This window comes from Syngnathus acus, chromosome 15, assembly GCF_901709675.1.
Source record: "Syngnathus acus chromosome 15, fSynAcu1.2, whole genome shotgun sequence".
In the NCBI taxonomy this organism is placed as follows: domain Eukaryota; kingdom Metazoa; phylum Chordata; class Actinopteri; order Syngnathiformes; family Syngnathidae; genus Syngnathus; species Syngnathus acus.
In genome coordinates, this window is record NC_051100.1 from 6440853 (window position 1) to 6463573 (window position 22721).

General features: G+C 41.5%; 1 protein-coding gene across 1 annotated transcript in view; it reads right to left on the reverse strand.

Moving 5' to 3' along the window:
- The window catches only part of zgc:171482 (zinc finger protein), a 37876-nt gene that overhangs the window by 5891 nt on the left and 9264 nt on the right, over positions 1-22721 (reverse strand). The window contains exons 2-6 of the mRNA XM_037271090.1: positions 19085-19195; positions 15956-16048; positions 8369-8549; positions 6159-6401; positions 1511-1607 (exon numbers count right to left, since the gene is read on the reverse strand). Coding sequence (XP_037126985.1) covers positions 1511-1607; positions 6159-6401; positions 8369-8549; positions 15956-16048; positions 19085-19195 — 725 coding nt within the window. The remainder of the gene's footprint in view (positions 1-1510; positions 1608-6158; positions 6402-8368; positions 8550-15955; positions 16049-19084; positions 19196-22721) is intronic.

A 22721-nucleotide genomic window follows, 5' to 3' on the forward strand; every position in this document is an offset into this window, starting at 1 on the left:
GGACTATAAGGCGCACCAATGCCTCATGTCAGATTTTTAATCCGAATCAAATCATTCTCCATTTTATCTTTTTTATTTCAACTTCAGACGCAACAAATTACTTTATAATCACAAAATAATGATCCATAGTCTTTTTGATTCATGATTCATAGTCTATAGCAGGCCACTTATGATTGATTTCATGACACAATGCTTCGGGCCAGTTTAAATTTAGGAATTTGGTCCATATATGAGGCGCACCGGACTATAAGGCGCAATGTCGGCTTTTGAGAAAATTTTAGGTTTTTAGGTGTGCCTTGTAGTCCGGAAAATACGGTATGTGAGTTACTATATTGAAACATCTTGCGTTGATATGGCCATTTTAAGACTTGTCTGACATTGTTTTGCAGTGAAGTGGTTAATTTCCACTTATAACTATGAATAATACAGCTGTACTAAAGTTGTGGGTATGATTAAGTTGCCATCGCCAAACCTCAGCTGAGTGCATGCAAGCACATTTTTAGAACGTACGTCACTTTTTTTCCCAGCACGGTGGGAATATTAATGATTCTTTGATCCTGACCAGTATTTGACTACAAAGCCCACAGACGGATCTTAATCGTTTTTTCCCCCCAATACCTCTCGCCTTGCCTTGTTCAATGAAGCTATTAAAAATACTCTCAGCAGGTTGAATACGAGCGCAGTCGAGCAGTCTATTATGAAATCCCGTGATTGGTTTGATGAATTAGAAGATTAAAATGTAATTCCGGGCTTCACTACATGCAAACGTTTTTGCCAGCAAAGCAGATCACCTGCTAGTCAGCACATCATTTAAGTATGCATTAACTGCAAAGAAATGGACAATTTCTTTAAATTCTTGGCAGCAGGATGGGACGGAAACTGACCGTGTAGCACAACATATGTGATGAACGAAGGATAGACAACTTCAATTTCAATCATTAAATAAAAAAAAAAGAAAGCATTTACTTGGGTTAGAATGAATAAATCAACTAAATAAAAAAAAACAGACAGCATTAAATACTGTGCAGAGAGGCCTACATGCAGAAACAAAATCCGCTCTGGCATAGACTGCCGACAAGCATGCTGCTAGCTCTCTCATGGTAAATGCATGATGTCTAACTGCTTTAACCCACCATTTGGATACATTTTGGTTCAGACACAACCACAAACTTATTTTATTATTAATTACTTGATGTCGAAAGGCTAATATACACTGTAGGAAAATGCGATAAAGAAAAACTTCCCCATACATACTATAACAAAACATCGAAAGTGATGTCAGCAATTTTGCAAGCCTTAAATTGCGTAACCGTTTTCCAATTTTGCATGTTTATCACACTGCTGTCAAAACATTGCTTGGTTCTCTGTCAGCCGGAAATGAGATTTGACTCCGCCTCACTTCACCAGCCAAGAATCCATCACGCTCAACGCACACACACCTCCTCATATTCAGATCAAATGCCCCGTAGGTCGTTTGTCCTCGCACGCTACGATGAGCCGTTGTACTCACTTGTTCTGATGTTTGGAGCCCTGGAGGTGTGCATGGTACTGTTCGATGGAGTTGAGGACCACGCTGCAGACGCTGCAGGAGTAACTACTGCGCAGCCCTGGAGAGACATTCAACACACAAGCCGCACTTATTTTCCAGGGTGCTTACAAAGACCTATGTGCTCATTGAAAAACTCTCAAGAAACTATTATCATAATCCTCAGCAGGAGCCGAGCTCACAAGCACAACAATGCAGTGGTACCTCAAATGGAAAATAGGTTTAACATTTTTTATACATTCCTAAATTCAACCTGTTGGGGATATATTTGGAATAAATTTGCTGTCTGAAATGAGGTCAAATTTCAAATTGTGTTTAAACTCCAAATTGCACAACACTTATGGGGCATTCAGACTTCAAGGTATCAAATCAAAACAACATTAAATAAGCTCTTCTTTTCCACTCTGCAGAGCAGGGAGATTTTCGTAATTAGGTTGCATCTGGAGAAAGATTTGAATCTATTAATCATTAGCAGAAAACTGGTTATATTTTTAGATCGCAGCCAGTTTGTGTGCGTGTTTTCAAACCCTAAACCTCAAGAAGGTGAGGGAAGGGAGGACAGTGCAGTCAGCTGCGTGTCAGATGGTGGAGGACTCTGCTGTGTTTGTGCACGCGTATCGAATGTGTGCCCCAGACCCAGATGTGAGCAAACTGGAGGGCTTGCAGGTGGTCGAGATGAAGGCGCCTGCCAAAAATAGATGGATGAAGATGGTAACAGAGAGATGGGAGGGTTTGCTAAACCACGTGGGTGACGTGGGCAAATTTCCGGCAGGAAGTGAAATGAAAGAGGAGAGGAGATGGCATTGTGGGGAAGGAGCACAAACTGATATTCAGTTAAGCGTAAAGTTTTAGTTTTGAAATTGGAAGCACAACTGCGGTTCTTCTTTCAGACAAAATGACATTACTCTTAATGATAGTGCTATTAACTGAAGGGGAGAAAGACATTCAATGACCAGCCGATCTCTTTTTTTTTTTATTACGTTCCACTCCCTTCTTATTCTATAGCAAAGTAAAGATCACACAAAGACGTCTGCTCTTTTATAGGCTTGTCAATGATTAAGTGCCATTTGGTGCCTTTGTAGGGAAGCTCTTAGTCTGATTGACAGATTGGCCCTGATCTCCAAGATAGAAAAGGTTCTTGTTAATACACAATAATGTTCTTTTGGTTACACAAGCGCTTTTGGTTTATGAGAGCACGCCATGTACTAATCCATGTAAATGAGGCGCAAGACACAGACTGCATGCAAGGAAGCGGCGGTGAATTCATGCGAGCTCCAGCAGTATTTTGTGAGGGCGTTTTAAGCCTTGTTAATTACATAAAACAATATGCTAGTGACAGAAATGAGGAGGGGGTGGGTTGGCATGAAGGCTAATGTACAGCCCCCTGGCTGTTTTGGCAACGCCGGTATGCCAACTTCCCAAAAAGTAATGATCGAGTGCACATAAGATGGAAAGTGCTGCATTGTGCTTTTTTTCAGAGAGCATTGTTACGCTTTGGGTGTCTGATGCGCTTTAAACTCGCCGAAAGAAATCTTAACGGGCATGTTGCAAATTGGCCATTCCGTCAAGATGCTCTGCCAAGCTCTAACAGTGCCTGGTTTCTTTTATAAATGATTTTTTTTTTTTTTTTCCAGGCTGATGTTCCGTGCTAACAATCATGGAATCTACTGCTGAAGCTATAATGGAGCGATGGACTTTGGAGGAGAATGAGGAAATGAGCCCTCAACACTCCATTTAACCACCAACTGTGAATATCACAGCGGATCATTTTTAAGGTACTTTCCACCTTCCAGTGGGACGACTCAATGACAAGTAGTCATCTTTTAATTCTGCTCACCCTGGAGGCAGGCTAATAGGATGGAGCTCCTCCTTGCAGCACAGACAAGTTGCTGTATTCATTGTCTTGCGTAATTAAACCACCGCCGAATATAAAACGAGAGCAGGGTTTGGTCATTATAATCGCAACGGTGCCTTGACTTACACTATAAGGTTTATTCATCGCATAGTAACTCAAAACACTTATCTTGATTCATCTTTACCCATTAATATCAATTAAAGTGCCATTAAGCTGTTGTAGCGCCCTATAAAACACCAACAAAAAGTAATTTAAAAAAATTATTTTCCTGATCTCTGTGTTTATGTTGGATTATAACTAGCTATAGAAGTACAACCTAATGCCAAATATGATAGTTTGAGCTACATAAACTGCTCGCAGGACGAGTATACAGTATTTCACAAACACCATATCCAGTAGTCGAGTGTTTGGCACAGCTTCCTCACATTTCTGAGGTTCAAAGGTCAAAATGTGGGGAGTTTGCATGTAGTACTTCCTCTTACATTCCAAAAACCTCCAAGACTTTAAACGGTTCCTAATGAATGCTTGTTTGTCTATACGTGACCTGATTGGCTTGCAAATAGTCTGGGATTCACTCCAGCTCACTCTAATGAGGACAAGTGCATTAGAAAATGGATGGCTGTGTCGAAAGATTACACTCCCCCATTGTAACGTTTGTACATTTTAAACACTCACCTAACCAAATTTATAATATTTTTCCCTTGCTCATAAAAGGGCTACTTAATCACCACTTGAAATAATTTCTGTCAAATGCTTCTACTCCAAACGGTACTTTATATTGCTTGTCATGTTCCTTCACATGTGCGTGTACACCTGCCCATAGCGCCCCGGTGTCACATGAGCGCCGCTTCAAGGGAGAGAAGGTCATCTGTGTCCTCTGACTCATACGTCGTCATCAATTACACACCATTTTCTCGGCTTTGCTCCTTGGCCCTCTCTGAGGTCCTGGCGCGCTCGGCCGCTCATGCTTCAGCTCGAGACGCTTATCTCACTGCTCCTAATTCACCTCCCCGTCACTGGAGAGAGGAGACAATTGTCCGACTCTGTCCTGAGGGTGTTTCTACCCCGGATGTGATTTATGTAAAGACACATCCGAGTCCTCCAGGCACTTTGCCGAGGCCGCTGCAGCTCTCGCGACATATCCCCATGATCCATTTCTCAGGGTTTTTCGTCTAGCACCTAAATAGCCCGTATTCTTTCCTGCAACTTGTCAATGGGATAAAAAAAAAAATGCTAATGCATGTATGCCGAGAGGCTTTGCAACATGCAAGTACAAGCAAAGGTCAGCATCATCAATAGCACAAGGACGATGTGTAAATAAGTCACCTGCGCCTCACGGGTACTTAATGCGGACGACAGATGAGACGTGACGAGGTCATGGTCCACACACACATCAACAGATGATGGAGCAGAAAATGTTCCACAGGATAGACTCAAGCCAAATAATATTCAAATAGATCAGCACCGAATCCTGGATATGTCTGCTTAAAGTTCACACAAATATTTCTCTCAAAGCTGTTTGATATCATAAACGGGTCCTGATACATACAAAAACTTGAAGTGCACCTTCTCAATGGACTAATTAACATTTGTAAATATTTCCACCTGAGATGCGTCAAAAGTCATTCGGATGTGGGAACATGTCACGGGGGAGGTCAAACAATTCTGACAATAGTGGCGTAATTAAAAGACGCCTGAGCCCAGGCGTGATGGATGGTACGTGTAATGAATCACATCGGAGCCGGCCGGCCGGGCTCACTTCTTGGACCGGCTCGCCCGCCCTTGAAATGGAAAGCAGCAAATACATTCCGCAGCATCTTTAAGTTAATGAAAAGCTGCGGGTGTAAATTACACAAAAGCAGGATAGCCGGAGCGTCTCCGAAGGCGCGCTGCACTGTGAATTGGGATTAAAACGTCGCCTCAAAAGGCAGCGACCGTTGTGGGATCTGGGTCACGGCGAGTGGATGGAGAATGATATCCAACATGACATAACTTAAAGCCTCTGAGCCAGTGTAGGCGGCAACGTGACTCATGCTTTTAATATGATTGGTTCCTTGAAATGATTGCTTTTGTCATGGCACCTGGAGCACACAGCTCGCTCCACAGCGTCGACGGACAGAGCGTGTGCGTGCACATTCATGTGTCATGGAGTGTGTCTTGGGCTGCCTACTTCAGCAGGATGACTTAAAATATTTTACCACTGGGGAACCAGAAAAGAAGGATTTTGTTGGTACTACAAAGCTTACAACTGTACGCTCAATTGGAAATTTCCTCTGGACTTTGATTGGTGTTCATTGATTTGCAAAATAGCGGTTGAGTCGATTATGGCAAATGGAAGAAATTTGCAACTTCTCGGGTAGACTACACCAAATAGATTTGACGCAGTTTGGGTCTACCCAATATTAGGAACATGAACGTTAAGCTATAATTTATTTGTTTTTCATATGAGCAAAACTATTGGGACTCATTTCAACACTTTCTTGATATTTAAAAGCAATTATCATAATCCCGCTATTATTCATATTATGCTTGGTGCATGACGGTAAAGTTACAAACTTGGCACAAATTGTATCCAACTGGAGTGACGTCGGTGTACAAATTACCGCGGATCAAAATGTCTTTGAACACATCCAAGCGCAAATGTTTGAAATGATCTCCCCTTATCGAGTTTCCCTATAAAAAGCAGGAGCCCCCCCATGCTGCCTTTCACTTATCACTTGCACTGCCGTTTTTTTAGTTGGGATTACATAGCCTGACCTGTGCTCTCCGTGGCATCCAGGCTCCCCGCGAGCTGCTCCACCAGGCGTGCTCGGGCAGCGTTCCTGCGATGCTTCTTGCCCTCGTAGTGCTGCTGGGCCATCAGTGGATTGTTGAACCAGGCGCCGCACAGGCAACAGTACTTTCCGGCTTCTTTGCCGGCGTTGCCGCTGACCGCCGACACGGATGGAGGAGGAGGGCACGTCGTGGGGTCCGAGGGCAGCGGAGTTGAAGGGGAGGAATCTGCAGGGGAGATAATGATATCATAATGGAAAAAGATCGCTATGACAACCATTAATATCGATGCTGCCAAAGCTATCTACTTTCAAGGATCCACTCCCCGATTACAGAAACAAAAAACATCCACTCGGCCAAGCCTGCACTCAATCTTCCCGAGACACGTTAACCCCCACAGTCTAATTTGAAGGAGGGCAAAGAGCAATCGATCGTAGCGAGCCACATGTGTGAAACACAAACGAGGGTCACGGGTAGGTCATCTGACCTCCGGAGACCCTATTTCAGAAAACTGCCTCTATACTCTTGAACTTGTACTTCAGATCCATTTTGTTTCCCATTTTTATTTTTCTATCTTCCTCTCCTGTGTCCTCCCGCTTGTTTCATCCTTCACCTCAATAAGGGAATGTAGCTCGACCCACCCAGGTGACCTACTCCTCATGACATGACACTGGTTACCATGGTGATTGGCCATTAATAGCCACCAGCAATGACATGCCCATTATGGCTCATGGTTTTGGCTGCGTGTTTGTTTGCGGGTAGGTATAGTACGTCGTGTGTGAATCAGAGTATACGCGTGTAAACCATGCTCTAAAATAGACTTGGCTGCGTGTAAGGGTACGTATATTTGGACACATGCGACGTGGGGGTGTTAGGTACACAGCCAAATTGCATGATGAGCGCTTAGAACACCAGATGGCGTGTCCAAATGTGGCGAGGCGCCATTCACAATGCGACGGTATACCTTGAGTTGCAGATGACTCGAGCGCAACAATATCACGCGTTCACAAAAACACCACTCGTGCATGAGTCATAACACCTCTTTCACAAGGACTGTTTACAAATGAAGAGCTGGCAGTAAATGTTGACTTACTGTTTATTGCACTAACTTTCTTTTGACTTTCTGTTCTGTGCCAGGAATGCTTTGTACGCCACAGTCATTCCACCTTGGCTGAGGTCTGAGTGCCTTTTGGATTTTGTCTATTTTAGAGCGAGTGTGCTAATAGAAACCCGCGAGCCGATCATTATTATATCTTTGGCTGCTCGTTTCACTGACCGCACCTTCTCGAGTTCCCTTCAGTTCTTTTTGGTGCGTCATAAATCTCAATTAAATACTGAATCCTTCTGCCCTTTTACTGGTTTTTAATTTTAGTGATAAAAAAAATTGCTGCGTCTCTGCTTTGTAGTGGCCAGCGTGTGGGTAAAGATTGTTGGATGTATCCCCCCACCCCACCCTCTTCTCATATTTTCCCACCCTGTCTTTTCTTGTGACTGTGGTCTCTGCACACTGGAGCAGAAGTAAGTGATTTTTTCAGAGTGGGACACATGAAGGAAAGTGAGCGCTGTCGAAAGGGGTGAGATGTGCAAATCGTGAAGAAGAATACAAAACAGGTCCATTTCCAAGGCTTCATGTGACTCTAAAAGCTTTTATTTACACTGCGGGTATTAATTTGCCATTCCCAGACTTCAAAATCGATTTAGAACTACTGTTACTGTATTTTCTTGTCACGCCTCTGATATCTCTATTACTGTACACAAGAAACAACCTGCATGTGCACGGGCCAAAAATGTAGCAAAAAAAAAAAATACTTTGGGGCTTTATTATAATGCTTCCTTGTGTGAGAGAGCAAATTTCATAGCTCTATGAATTGTGACATTACATTATTACATTATATAAAGCTACCCTGGGGACGACTCACCGGCGTCGAGACAATCTAATAAAAAAAAAAAAACATGGCATTGAACAAACATTAATTCATCTTCATTAAACTTCACCTTCCAAGTTTTCCCTCCTGGGCCTCTGGCGTGTTTGCAAACACTTTCATTTTCACTCTGAAGCAGACAAGACGTTTTGACTTGGTTGACTTAAAAGACCTGCTTTCAACTTAAATAGTTGACAGTGAAGTCTTGTGAAATCGTGTCAGCTTCCCTTCGCCGTTCACGGGTTTGTAGTGATCAGGTAGATGGTTGGATACCTGCGTTGGTAGGCTGCGTGGTCAAGGCTGCGGGGCTGCAGGGCGTCTCCCCGAGGACCAGGCGGACTCTCTTGGCGTGGGTTTTTCCCTGGTAGTGGGACTGAGCCACGATGGCTGAAGTGAAAAACATGTTGCACAAGGTGCAGCATTTGTTTTTGTCCACCTCTGTCTCGTCGCAGTCCTGGAAGTGATCAGAAAGGAGCACGGTGATGAGAAGTTAATTAGAGGGGGGGCACAGATGGACGATAAGCTAATCATCTTGCTTTGGCGCTTTGCTGTTTCATCATGTTGGAACATTACAAAGGATGATGAAGCGGATGAGGCACACAAAGAAAAAGAGCAATTGCCGAGCTGACAGAAAAAAAAAAAAAAAAAAAAAAACTACACTACCGTGTGTACACGCACAACGAAGCCAAGCATTATTTCTCTCGAGCTGTTCCCTCTCTTTGTTCTTGCCCATCTGGCATATTGGCTGGAACAGGATGCAAAAAAATCCTCAGAATTCTCGGTAAACACAGAGCAGCATACACAACAGGCTTCGTCTTAGCTACAGAGAAGACACGTAAACATGGTCTAATTTATTTGCGTTTTATATATATTGACACACACTGGACAAGTCATTAGGTACACTTTCAGAATTTAATGTGGTGATTTCTACTCGTGGCACCCTAGTGTGCTATGAGACATCATTAGGGGCTTTGTGTTCAATAAAACAGGCCCAGAATTCACAACTCGTCCAGTTATTTCAGATAAGTTGATTATTTTTCTCACTGTTCTTGTTTGGTGGTATGCAGCGAGATTTTTCTTGTGTAAAATGGCAGCCTTGGCAAAATAAAGTTTGAGAAACAGTGATCTAATGAGATCCAGCATAAAAAAATAATACTCAATTTTGATTGACACAGTCTATAAGATGTTCATTTAACCATTGGTTTATTTGACAAAATCCATCAATGTATACATTTGAGTGTAACATTTCATGAAAAAGGGAAAATGCACATATTTTTTTTTTACGTGTTCACTTTCCACAAACTTTATTTAAATACACATTTCTTGCTGGTGATACATTCCTATTACCTAAAAGTCAACTATCTGGACTGGCACCTGGGAGGTTTAAGCATATTTTGGCTTTGGGGCAGTGCCCCTGCAGCCCCCGCTAGCTCCGTCAGTGTCCACTATATTAGAACCGCAAAATGTCGAGGGAATTTCATTTCTACAATTCCTGTATTCTTGGTGCTCCCCAGTGCTTCTCACAGTAATTCAGGATATATTGCCACAAAACTCCCAAAGGTTAAACGTTCAATATAAAAGGGTTGACATGGCCTTCTGTGGGACTCCTCTGACCATGATGGATCATCTGAATTGTAGCGAAATATAAAAGAAGGTAGTCTTGCACGCTTTACTGTGACAAAAATCTGCTGTTGGTGTTCAGCTCTTTGCTCACTTTGAGGACTCAATTCATCCACACGTGTACGCTGAAGCGTGATCTTCCGTGGCTTTTTCTGTGTGTGACTTCTTTTCACACCAGCGTTCCTGCTAGTCCAGGTGTCAAGCTGGAGGAGACGAATCTCGCCGGGTTCGAGAAAGCGGAGGGTGAAAGAGAAGTGTGTGTGACACCCCCATTGGTGTGTGCGTGAGGGTTGTCAGCTCTGTTTAACATCACAGTCATACATGTTGAGGACACCTTCACCTTCCAGGCTTTGCTTTGTCTCATCTGTCCCCGCTTTCTCATTTTCCTTCTCCCCTCACTCTCTTGCTTTTCTATATTTGCCTCCCTCTTCCCCCCCTGTGGGCACCAGGCTCACTGACTGTGTGTGTTGTAGGATGAAATATTTATTGGTATTGGCAGGTTTTCCACCGGCCTCCTCCCTGGTCCTCCCCCGTGTCACCCCCTCTCCTTCCCCCACGGTGTGATCCTCTCCCCAATTCCACGAGTGCAGTCACCGTCTGTGTTGGCACACGTCCACTTTATTGTTCTGGTCGGTATTGATGGAGCATTGTTTATGGTTGCCGCATACACATGATGGGAGCGCATGTAGAGCGCTAATTATCTCTGCCAAGGGACTTGGGGGATTTTATTGGCTTTGTTTTGTGTGTGCTGCAACTTTTTGGCCATGAATATTTTATGATACACGTAGGTACTCTTTCACAGATGTTGCCTTTACATTGTACTGAGAGTCCACATGTTCATAAAATTTGACAAAATCTGGAGTCTAGAGACTTCAAGTCACTGTTTTGGCTTTTCCTAAAAACTTTTCTCTGCTTTTTGCTTAGAAATCCCAATTTTTGGGTGAAACTAACCAAATTAGCTGATTAGTGAAGAATTGAAACATTTAGAAATGGATCTTGGGAAAAAAAACTCAACTCAAAAGTTGTAATTTGAAGCAACATTAGTGGAATGCCTGGACTTATTGGCAAATTTCCCCAAAATGGAAACACATTTGATTGATATTTATGAAATGTCATTATAGACATTCTTAGCCATAAAACCCACATGCAGGCTCAGAAGCTTCATTTTCAACCCAGATTGCACCAATTTGACATTGAAATTCCAATTTAACGCTTCTATCTTTAGGAGATCCCTTCAGCTCAAGTTGTAATTTGATGTGCATAATTGTATTACGTCTTGTCCGCTTGAATACAGAAGACACACTCAAACACGGATGAAACCATAGCTCCTCTTAGCATGACATGGTCGCCGCGCCGCATTGATTTTTACAGGTGACAAATGTAATAGCCGTGCAGTCTATTGTGGTCCCATTTCCATATTTATTCATGATAGTGTCGCGGGAGCCACGAGTACAACCAAATCACATCCATCCCTTGCTTTTCTGCACGTACATTCATTGCTTGTCCTCGTTAGCATATCTTCTTCTGGTCTAATATGTACTCGCTGCTCCTGCGCTCATTTCTCTCACTTATTATTATCCCGTTATTCTTTCCTCGCCACTTCGCCTACTTTATCTCCACTCCCGTGGGTATAACGCTGCTGCTTGCGCTGCCAGAATCGTCTTGAGGCCTATCAACTGCTTTGGTACCTGTCAAAACACTAAAACGCAAACAAAAAAAAAAGGATACAGCGTGGAAAGTTGTGTGTGTATGTGTGACAGTGCTGCTTCCGCACCACTGGAACAAATTCAACCATAAACAACAATGATGACTCAAATTATGCACCCGTTGTCTTTCTGCCAAGTATCATCAACTATTCATCTATTTCGAAGTGCACTCATTTAACTTTTTCTGGTTGTTTGGCTTCCAAAATGTAATGCTTTAAGCAGGCTGGGAATTGAAAAGTAACTCCTGAAAACAAACTGTCACGGAAATTTGCCAATTCAACGAATCATGTTTTTTGTTTTTTTTCTTAGACTCTTTTCCTCTTCTTGATATTTATCAGCAGTCAGGATGCACCATACACGAAACTATAGCAGACATCTGGCGAGGGCCTCGTTCTCATTTTTAAAATACAGCATTGTAACCCACCACAAGTAGCAGCATATTGTCGTAGGAACACGACAGAAAAAAAAATTCATTTCGTGCCAGCGCATGAAGGATAATACGAAGATTCGATCAATCAGAATCATCACAAAGGCACAGACTTACAATAGCTATCACCAAACAATATTGATATTCTATACTAGTGCATTGTTAGACATACCCTGATATTGATATTTCCCCCCACACATCTATCTTTACTGTAATACGTTTGTTGATTGCTGTCTGTGCGCTCCACGTACATCAATTTACGTCTGCATCTCTGAATTTTTTTCTCATCCCGCCTGTCGTCCAGCTCACAATAGCCTCCTAATTAGCTATGTTTATCTTTCTCTCCTTCTGTTTTGCTCTCTGTGTGCTCGTACTTTCATTGCGCTGTGTTCGGGCGCCGTGGGAGACGTCGCTGCTAAATATACACTTGAAGGAAGCTTTTTATTTGGAGGTTGAGGATGAAGGGCTTGAGGGTGTGAATTAAAAAACAGGGGGTGATGTAAATATTGGGTTTTGGACTGTTTTACTATTTCCTGCCCTTTTTGTACAGATAGATTGATAGACTGGACAAATCTGTGTGGAGAATTGGATGAAAACATGCTTCACCCCCCCCAACCACCACACACACACACACACACACTTCTCCACCTGGCTTTCATCTGCGAGCACCTCTACGACCTACTTTCTCTGCTTTTTACCTCCACTCCCAAACAAAAAGAGCCTCAGAAAAGCTCTAGGCATGGCATTTCACACTGGGTAAACATTGGCATTTCTTTCACTCTACCCAAATACCTTTGTGCTTTTCCATTGCATGCACGCTGGGTCATTCCAGGTGGGGGCATTTTTTTTTTTTAAAGTTTTCTTTTTTTGTTTGCTGGGCAAGATGAGTGAAAATGATGAGTGCGCCATTGTTTTTCAAATGTTGTATTCTGTTTCTGGAATTTGCTTGACTGCTGGCATTTTATCAACTGTATTTTCTGCACTATAAGGTGCACCTAAAAACCTCCAATTTTCTCAAAAGCCGACAGTGCGCCTTATAATCAGGTGCGCTTTATATATGGACCAATATTGAGCCACTACAGCAGGCGTGTCCAAAGTCCGGCCCGCGGGCCAAATGTATATATCTTATATATGGACAAAGTTTTAAAATGGGCCATTCATTGAAGGTGCGCCTTATAATCCGGTGCGCCTTATATATGGACAAAGTTTTAAAATGAGCCATTCATTGAAGGTGCGCCTTATAATCCGGTGCGCCTTACAATGCGGAAAATACGGTACTACAAGTCAGGGGATGCATTAACTGGAGGTGGGTCAGTGCTAATGGGGGAGAACCTTTTAACACTGCCCACCATTTTGTCATGGCTTTATGGAATGTGGCGTCGGCACATGAATTTGCTGTAGTAATTGCAACGTTAGTATGTTGTTCCTTTCCCTCGACTCATTCATCCAATCACAGACGTCTGCATAGTCTTAAAACTTTTGCAACAAACCATTTAACACAACAGCAGGTTTGCTGCAAGAAACTATTGCAAATAATTTCCTCATTCAGTATTTTTTTTTAATCTTATCCCATATACTGTAGCACACACAGCAACCCTCCAACTGCGTTGTTGTTCAGAAAAACTAGATGTAGGCTATTAAACAAATTGAACAGGCCTGGATGATTTATTCCTGGCTTTTGTTTGGGATGTTTGTGTTAATGTCGTCAGATAAAATACAGCGTGGAGAGAGTGCCAAAAAAAAAAGTACCAAAGTGAATGCAAATAAAGTCATCTCCCGACAAGTGTTTGTAAGATGTGCGGCACCCGACGAAAACAAACGCGAGGAAAGGTCAAAGTGCTGACCGTGTAATATTCCCACAGTGTGAGTGAGATCTTGTGTATTTAGATCCCACGTGAGGTGAAAGCCAGAAGGGGCTGAGTCATGTCTTGCTCACTTAGGAAGGCAGATGGAGACGCAGGTGTGATTTTATTTTATTTTTTCAAGATTCAGTACGTCTGTGTTTCTGAGCGTGTGTGTGCCCATAACATGCCAATTTCATGCCAGTAAGTCGTGTGGCGCACATGCGTGAGCTTTTCCTACACAGCTTGTGAAACATTTGACACTCGTGAGAGAATGGAAGCTCACATATGCCTTGATTTCCACTTGACTTGTTTTTTTGTAGAACTCCTCACTTTGCTTTATTTCCCATGTGACTGGTAATGAGCTCTGATACCGTTCAAGGCGTATGACATTTTTGTTTACGTTGCGTAATAAGGTTCTAGCTGCGATTTGTCTTTCTGGATCATAGCTGAATGGATGGAAATAGATATGGAAAGAAAAAACAAACAAAACAAAATACTTGGAATGTGAACAGATAAATGTGCCGTCTACCGTGACCATTACGTGCCAATCTCGCTAAGAAGTTGGATCGACAACATGACATCAGGGATGGCTTTGGCCACATCAGCATGAAAGCAGGAGTTACGAATATTGAGTCATTCCTTGATTTGTAAGAAAAATATTGTGAATTAATTAATCTTTAATTATCTGGGGCAGCGCAGCGGCTGCAAAGCCGTTTGTCGTGTCTTTCTGCAGGAAACTAAAGAAGTGACTGCAGTACTGACAGTACTGAGGTTTTGATCTTTACTTGTTATTTGTCTGCAAATATGTCTTGACGGCTTTCTTTTCTTTGGAACTATAGAAAAAACACACACAGATTCTTAAATCTGCCTCTGCCTTGCTGCATTTAAATCATTTTAAATTAAAAAGTCTAATCTCTTTCTTTGAAGATGATTGCCTTGGGGGGGGCTCTCTACCTATTTTATCCATTACAAATTTGCACATTTCTTAAATCATCTACACAATTATGCAAATATTTGCATGTGTTTTGGCAAAAAGACCGTTTGCTGACTGAGCTAAATGGCCCTTAACAACCAGGCAAGGTCTCCTCTCACAGTTTGTGTGGCAGCATGAGAATTTACCGCCTTGTTTGATTTGTTTTTCCACCATCTGTGTGTCCGCACTGTGTGTGTGTTAAATAAATGGGGCACACAATGTTATATGCTGAATTATTCCACTGACATCTATCACATTCACACCTTGCTGTTGTTTACATATTGCTCGGTGTCATTAACACAGTCAGCTGTGTCTTTGATGCAAGCACGCATCGAGACCCATGAAAAGCTCAACTTAATACCCAGACACAATCCTCCATGCACACACGCACACATTCAGAATGCACTGCCCTGTCCAGCCATTGCCTGCAGTAGTCCGATACAGAGCTACTTGGCAGCCACTGAAGCTCACCAGAAACGGCACCATCGCCTTTCTGGGGAGAATTACGGCCCACAAAAACCACACGAGTGATTCAACAACATATAAATCCCCACAGGCGCTCCGCTGCCATGGCCAAGCTTCAGAATGGATGGGCCAGCCGGGTTTCACCGGAGGGAAATCAGATTCTACGTATCCCATATAGTCAAGTACAGCCAAGGACGTCATGACCCATTTTCACCTGCAAGTTGCTATTTTATCACGAGAATTCAAAATTGAATCAAATAAAATGTAAAGCAAAATGAAATATATCATCTTTCTTCAATTCATAGCTTTCACTCTAAAAAGATTCTCTTGAAAAATAGGTGCTTGCAATTACCTTCATGATGATATCTGATGCCATCATGTGTCACAGTAGATGGCATCTGTAAAGCTGACATTTTATATAAGATCATCCAAATAATAATAATAATAATAATAGCAATGTTAAAAACAAGTGGCTGTAATCAGTGCATCAAGCGTAACAAATCTCAACATATAAAATTTCCCTGCCAAAAAAATACAAAAGAAAAACACACTGTTGGCAAACATTTGCGACCTTGGATGCACATTTTGCTACCTTCCCTCAGTGGGATAGGTGCTTAAATTGAATTGATGAGCTTTGACAGGTAAATACATGAACATGACAAATGATGACTGAAATGTCCAATGCGCACTCGAGACGAGGACTGATATATTTGCTTCAAATTTCCTTCAAATTGGTTTCCATTTGACAGCGCCAAAGATTGGCTGTAGACAAAAATACACAAACACAACTGCCTCTTTGGTGAAGGTAAGACACGCACAACATACCGGATTGTCCGGCCTGAGTCGCTTGGAAGGTGGTCCTCCATCCTCTGGGTGGAGCATATAAAACAGACGCACCTTGTTGGCATGTTTCTTGCTCTTGAAGAGAGACAAAAAAAAGAGACAGAAAGTGAGAGTCAGATTCAAATCATATTTTAGCCCCACTCTAACTGTGGTTTATCTATATAACTTTTGAATTGTCTCTGGTATGAAACAAACATGTCTTGTCTAGTATATATATATTTTTTTTTAATAATGAGTCTGAACTGTTTCAAGCAGAAACACAGCACTTGAGGCTATATTCAAAATGACAGTGAGCTGTCCTTGAAGCTGCTCACTGTCACTTTAATGCGGGACAATGAAAATCAACGGAAAAGCGCTGCGGGCGGATAAAATAAAATAATAGCATGTGTTTGTGGCCAAGGTTGACAGAGCCATCTCCTGCTATTTGTAGGATTCGATTATAGCAGGGTCTGACCTCGGATAACCTCAATCGTATTCAGTCATATGATGTCCCTGCACCTTGTAAATGAGGAGGGAATAGAAAAACTAGAGCTTCGATGATTTGTGATATCATATCCTTGTCGGCCACGATATCATAACACTACACCAGCTGTCACACTTGACATTGATTTTGTGTTTTTCATGTTGTAAAAAATTATCGTACGATTGCTGTGTCTTGATACTACAAGTATTATTACAAAAAGGTTACAATACTCATAATTTAAGAAAAATGTTTTGATATATTTTACATTCATGCTGTTGCAGTTGCAAGACAATCTAATTTATATAAACAATAATTTGAATGTCTAGTTGTTTTCTGAACACATAAGCACTAATAGGAATAAAATTACACTCCCAGATCAATAAACATTTATGTTAAGAGTAGTAGTATCATTAAAATCTTAACGATACCCAACTCGATTCATTTGTATCAATATTGTTGGTGGTTCTTTCCCAATAGATCAATTATTAGATAATTGCTATGTTCCCGCCTTGAGAAGAGACTCATTTGAATCAATATATTTTTATTTCAATGTATAGAGTAATCGTAAAATCAGAGCCAGAATTCAATTCGAGGCAATGGTTTGCGATTTTTAGATAGGTAATAAAAGAAGGCAGAGCAACATATAAAGTCACTGAATGGCCAAGTTTGACAAGGCATTGTACTTGCTGCTCTGCAGCATCGATTGGATCCTCCTCGACCATTGGAATAGTATACCCCCCCACACCTTCCCCAACATCTCTCATGCCCCTTCCATCTTGTCAGACTACTTTAATGCATTTTGTTAGAACTTGAGTGTGTTGTTGTGGGTCTCCAAGCATCCTTGTGTTTGTACATAAATGGTCATAGTTGATGGCTGTGGCGCGGCGGCTAAAAGCGAGACATCGTAGCACCATGGCTGACCCTCAGCGCTTCGACCGCCACTAATGGATCAAGCTTGTCTCACAAAATCAAGTTAGACCAACAGTTGGAAGGACACAAGGATGGCAGGGTAAAAATATCTTCACTCTGTGTTCCTAGATAGCAACCGAGGCTTGGTTTAAAATAGAAAATAAACAGAAGCTATTAATCCGCAACCATACGGACTGTATAATTTATAAATATTGAGCTCACGAATAAGGAGTTACAAGGCTCTTATTTCTGTTTTCTGGAGCCAGAAAATTAAACTTTGTTTCATTTGATTTTATATAATATGATTATGTAATGAAAAGACGGCAACATTTTTTTTCAACACCATTCACACAGAAGAACAAAGCGGGAATAGCCCAGGGCAGGGTGAAAGAAGCCTTTGTCTTTACATAGATTACTGTACCTCAATCTATCACCATCATTCACACTTTACATTGACTGACCTTGCTATTACCACACCCTCTTGTGTTGGAAATGCAAAGCAAATGAGGATTTTGCATTCAAAACTGTAGCAATGATCGCTGAGCTGAATTGTTGGAAGTGTGGCTTGAGAATCCAGTAATTATCCATGTATGGTTCATTACTGTTGATTGTACCTTGAGGGAAAGGCATTGACTACGACTCCATCATTCTGTCGATTTGGTCCGTGGAAAGAAGTAGCGGGCACTTTTAAGCCTTCTTTTGGACCAGCATGTGAAGTAGCTTTTTGGAAAACAGTGACATGTGATGTCAGTTGTTCTGCTGCACGTCTTCTTTAGACAACAGGTTCCTGTGCACATTCTTGAGAATCTTGGATGCTCCACTCCAGGAAGGTCACATCTGTCCAATTTCCATGACCGCAGTAACTCACCAGCGCCTGGAGGGAATTTAATTACATCCCGAACAAATGTTGACCTTACTCAAGGAAACACTCTATGGAACTTGGTTATTCCAGGTCACTGCAACCTTGGAAATAGCCAGTGTTGTTACGATATAGTATTTGATAGCAAGCTGGTGGAGGTAATCCACTCAGTTGAGTTTGGCTGAGATCCCAACTGATCTAACCTTGATCCTCTAATGCAAACTTGACTTCTTCAAGAAATACTTGTATTTGTGTTGACTCATTGCAACAAGGTTGTGTGTGTGTGTGTGTGTGTGTGTGTGTGTGTGTGTGTGTGTGTGTGTGTGTGTGTGTGTGTGTGTGTGTGTGTGTGTGTGTGTGTGTGTGTGTGTGTGTGTGTGTGTGTGTGTGTGTGTGTTCCTCTAATTAGCGTAGTTGCTACACATTCGAGCATGCGAACACACATTGTTGCAGTCTCTCTAGATAAGTGCTTGTCCTGATTAGTTTCCTTGTTAATCCCAATTGTGCCTTGTAATCAAGAAAGACCCCGATGCATGAATGTAGCATGTGTGTGTGCGCATGTGCACATGTGCACTTGGTAAATATAGGACAGGGCTGATTATTTAATGGCTATTCATTAAATTACTCTGAGGGAGTATGCTGAGAGGTAGAGCACATTAAAATAAATAGTGTCTCTGTGTATGTGCTTGTTTCTGTGCCATCCCCAACCATTACCATTAAGTCTATGGATAATAGATGAGCTCTGTTTGTCTGTACAAATGAGCCCAGTACAAAGACGACCGCGCAGGAATTTTTTTGTTGTTTTGTGCGTGCAGTTGCTTTGTGTTCACTCATCTTGCAAATGAGTCGTGCCACAAAAAAAAAAGCCAGACAGACTTACCTCATAGTGTGCCGTGCGCTGAGACTCGGAGATGAGCTGGGCATTGCAGATGTTGCAATAACTCTCTGTGAATAAGCCTCCGTCCACCACAGACTTCATCTTCATTGGAGACTGCATGCAAACACACCAATCACGAATAATCAGACTTGTAAGGCGAGAGGTACAAAATGATAGATGTACCATCAATTTATTTTTGCTTCAGTGTTGGGAACAATGGCCTAAAGAGCTGACTTGTATGGCTGCACTTAATTTAGCGAGAAACTTTTTAATCATTGCATCATCCCATGAATTTATTAGGGACATAATAAAAGCGGCATTAAGATATATCGAGTCATGTTTGTATTTATGAGTACAGTAATAGATTGCTGAGTGTCATGTTTGCACTGGAAAAAGTAACTCACATACGTAAATAAATGGTATTACCTTGTATAGTGGATAGGCAGGCTTTAATTACTCAACTGCAAGTTGAAGGGCGTGTCACTGAGAGTCCTTAATCTATACATAGTTTTGCATAATTTGTTTTAAATAATAAATTATGATACTGCATTTGTGATGAGTGAATTTGGAAGTTAAGAAAAATACTATTACGGGGAAATGAGAGTCCGTTTATGTGTTTCTGTTTGGTGCTGCTGTTTTGGTTTGCCAGTCTGTATTGTATTGTTGTAATCAATTTTGCCATCATTTGGACATGTGCTGCTAAGAAACAAGCGAGTTAATCCGCCCTGAGAAGCCTAATAGAGTCTGCCATTGTGAATTCTTACCAACCCCAAATTGTCTCATTGCTTTGATAGCAAGTCAAAGTCTTGCAAAATGTTTTAATGATGTACTTGGAGATCCCGCGTTGAATTTTCTATTCACTTCATTATGTCTGCCATGCAATGCAGTGTTCTGACAAGGTTAGGGAGAATAACGGGTCTTTAGGGAGTGATCTGGGATCAGCAACTGCTAAAGTGGATTAGATCTTTGCCCCAAGGAAGATCTAGATGCAAGGTGTTTGTGGGGGTAGAAATGGTACATAGCCAGGAAATATGGATGCTTCAGAAGTCACCTCTGCAATACTGCCATTACCTTGAAACGATTGATAATCAAAATGTCACTGATGTCATTCCACAAAATTGACTCGCCAGTGAGAGGAAGTAAAAGTCTTTATCTCATGTCGAGTGTGTAATTGTTTCCCACCAATATACGCCACGTGAACACGTATGTGGAGGCTTTTAATTAGGCCTCTATATTTTCCCCATGTGTTTAGAGCACCACGGACCTTTCAATTAATTGCTCACATGCTGTATAGACACTTCCATTAGCTTGCTCAAGCCACAAGACCTTCAAACAAAGACAAGAGAGTATGAAATATAGTATTTGAAACCTTCTCTTTTGATATGATTGTGACTGCACAGTTAATGGTTGGGCTGAGTCACTGTATGAAATTTGGAGAACAGCTCGGCCTCTGGCACGAGTCAATTTCGGCGAGTCATCTTCAGCGAAAGCTGATCTTTGCCGTCATGCTATACGCTCACATTCATCGATTTAACTCAAAACCGTGTTCAAAGTCATCAGTTTGTATTGACCAGTCAGACTTAGAAAGTATTACAACATATGAATGAGTATGTTTGTATTGGAATAATAATAATAATGATGATGATGGTGATACTGATGATGATGATACTGATGATGATAATGATAGTTTTGATGATGACAGTGATGATGATACTGATGATAATGTAATGATAATAATATTAATAATGATGCATCAGATTTATATATTACTTATACACTCCAAGACCCTTTACAGTGGCTACATTATTCATGCACGCACACATACACACTCTGGTTGTGATAAACTAAGTAGCCAAAGCTGCCCTAGGGCAGGCTAACCACAATGATAACCGCATCAATTCCCATTGTATGTATGCACAAATGCATACATTACTAAACTCTTACTCATCCATGTAACTTCTCAACTGGTTTGAGATCAGCCAGGCGACAAACTCCCTAATTAGAAGCTGGAGTGACAGCAAGAATAGCCTTATCTACTTAATATCTCCATTACTTATGAATATCACATGCGGGACGTGAACGGCAGCTTAATTAATCGAGCCGATGTGTTGGTGGGATTTGCGGAGATGCGTGACCAACGAGAGCGGAGGGATTAATGAAAGTGAGGGAAAAGATTGGTGGGGAGATGAGTGAGGAGATGTTCTTGTGATATCTTACTGTTTTGAATTTGAAGGCACTCAATTGCCAGATTATGTCGCTCACAGAAAATCTCATTTTATTGTGACATTATGGTCAATTTTGTAAGCAGCATGAACAAAACACTTTGTGTGTTGCTGTCTCCTTAGCATAAGCGGGCTCTTTCGTCAGAGCAAGCTGAGAATCAATCTTCAATCTCATCTTTTTAGTCCTTTTGCCGCATCATTTGCATTTAGCTATCGCTCAAATGCATTTAACGAGGGCAATGCAAATTGTGGACTTAGCGAACCTATTTTTTCAGTCAGGCTCTGATTCAGGGTCCAATTTGAGCTCAAAATGACCTTTGATACTCTTGTAAGACTTGAATTTGAAGTCGCCGAGGCACATTTGCAAATGGGTGGAGAAAATAAAAATACAGCAGAACTTCTAAAGTCAAACACCCACTTGCAGATTTGGAATTTATTCTAAAAAAAAAAAAGTTCAGAAGGTTAAAGAACCCAACAAATCTCATGAGACAAATTAGTTCAGCCCAGTGTGCCTCAATTCTTGCCGTAATAATCCTTCTTTTGTTTTAAGATCAAGTTTCACTGGACTCAAGTTATAAAATACAAGCAACATTAAACAAGCCAAAAATCCCTCTCATAGTTGAGTAAATAAACCGAGCCCCAAGCGGAGTACGGTATTTACATTAGAACTTGAAACTGAGAACACGTGAGTTTAATTAAGGACACGAGATGGACACGATAAACCATCGCTTAAAAAAATAGCCCTAAACTCTAATTAGATACAGCGCTGAGCAGGGAAAAAGAAGATTAGCAGGCTAGCCAGATCCAGGCGCCTGAAGACAGTCAACCTTAAGCGGATTCTCTTTTTAAGACCACATCAATTATTTAACATGAATATGAACTCTGAGCCTCCTCGCTGAAATCTCAGTGCTTCTGGCCCATTATTCATTAAAAGCTGTCACTGCATTTGGAGGTGGCTTTTATATCGTTCTAATAACCGCTCAGGTATTTTTCCACTACCTGTGCTTTGGAATATCCATTTTGAATTTTAACATCCCTTGTACTCTGATAGCTCTGTTTGAAACGGAACACCTCTTGTTCAGCGAGATATCTACATTTTTAACGCAATAGGAAGGATTTGCATAAATACTGGATGGTCCGAGTTCACTTCTAATGTCGGTCAAAGACTTTGAGAGAAATATATGAGGCTGGACTGTAGGGGTGGACATAGTTCCCTATCGGGGGGCCATTTAATAGTCCTTAAAACAACTTTTACCAAATAATAGAACAATTATCCAAAACGCTAAATTATTACCCTAATCTGTGGTCTTTTTGTAGCAGTTGCCCTGGGGTTTTATTTTTCTGAATTTCACAGCACGAAGGCTCTGCAGAAGAAGCACAGCAGGTGATTGCAGTACTTTTTGCCAAGTTCATCGAGG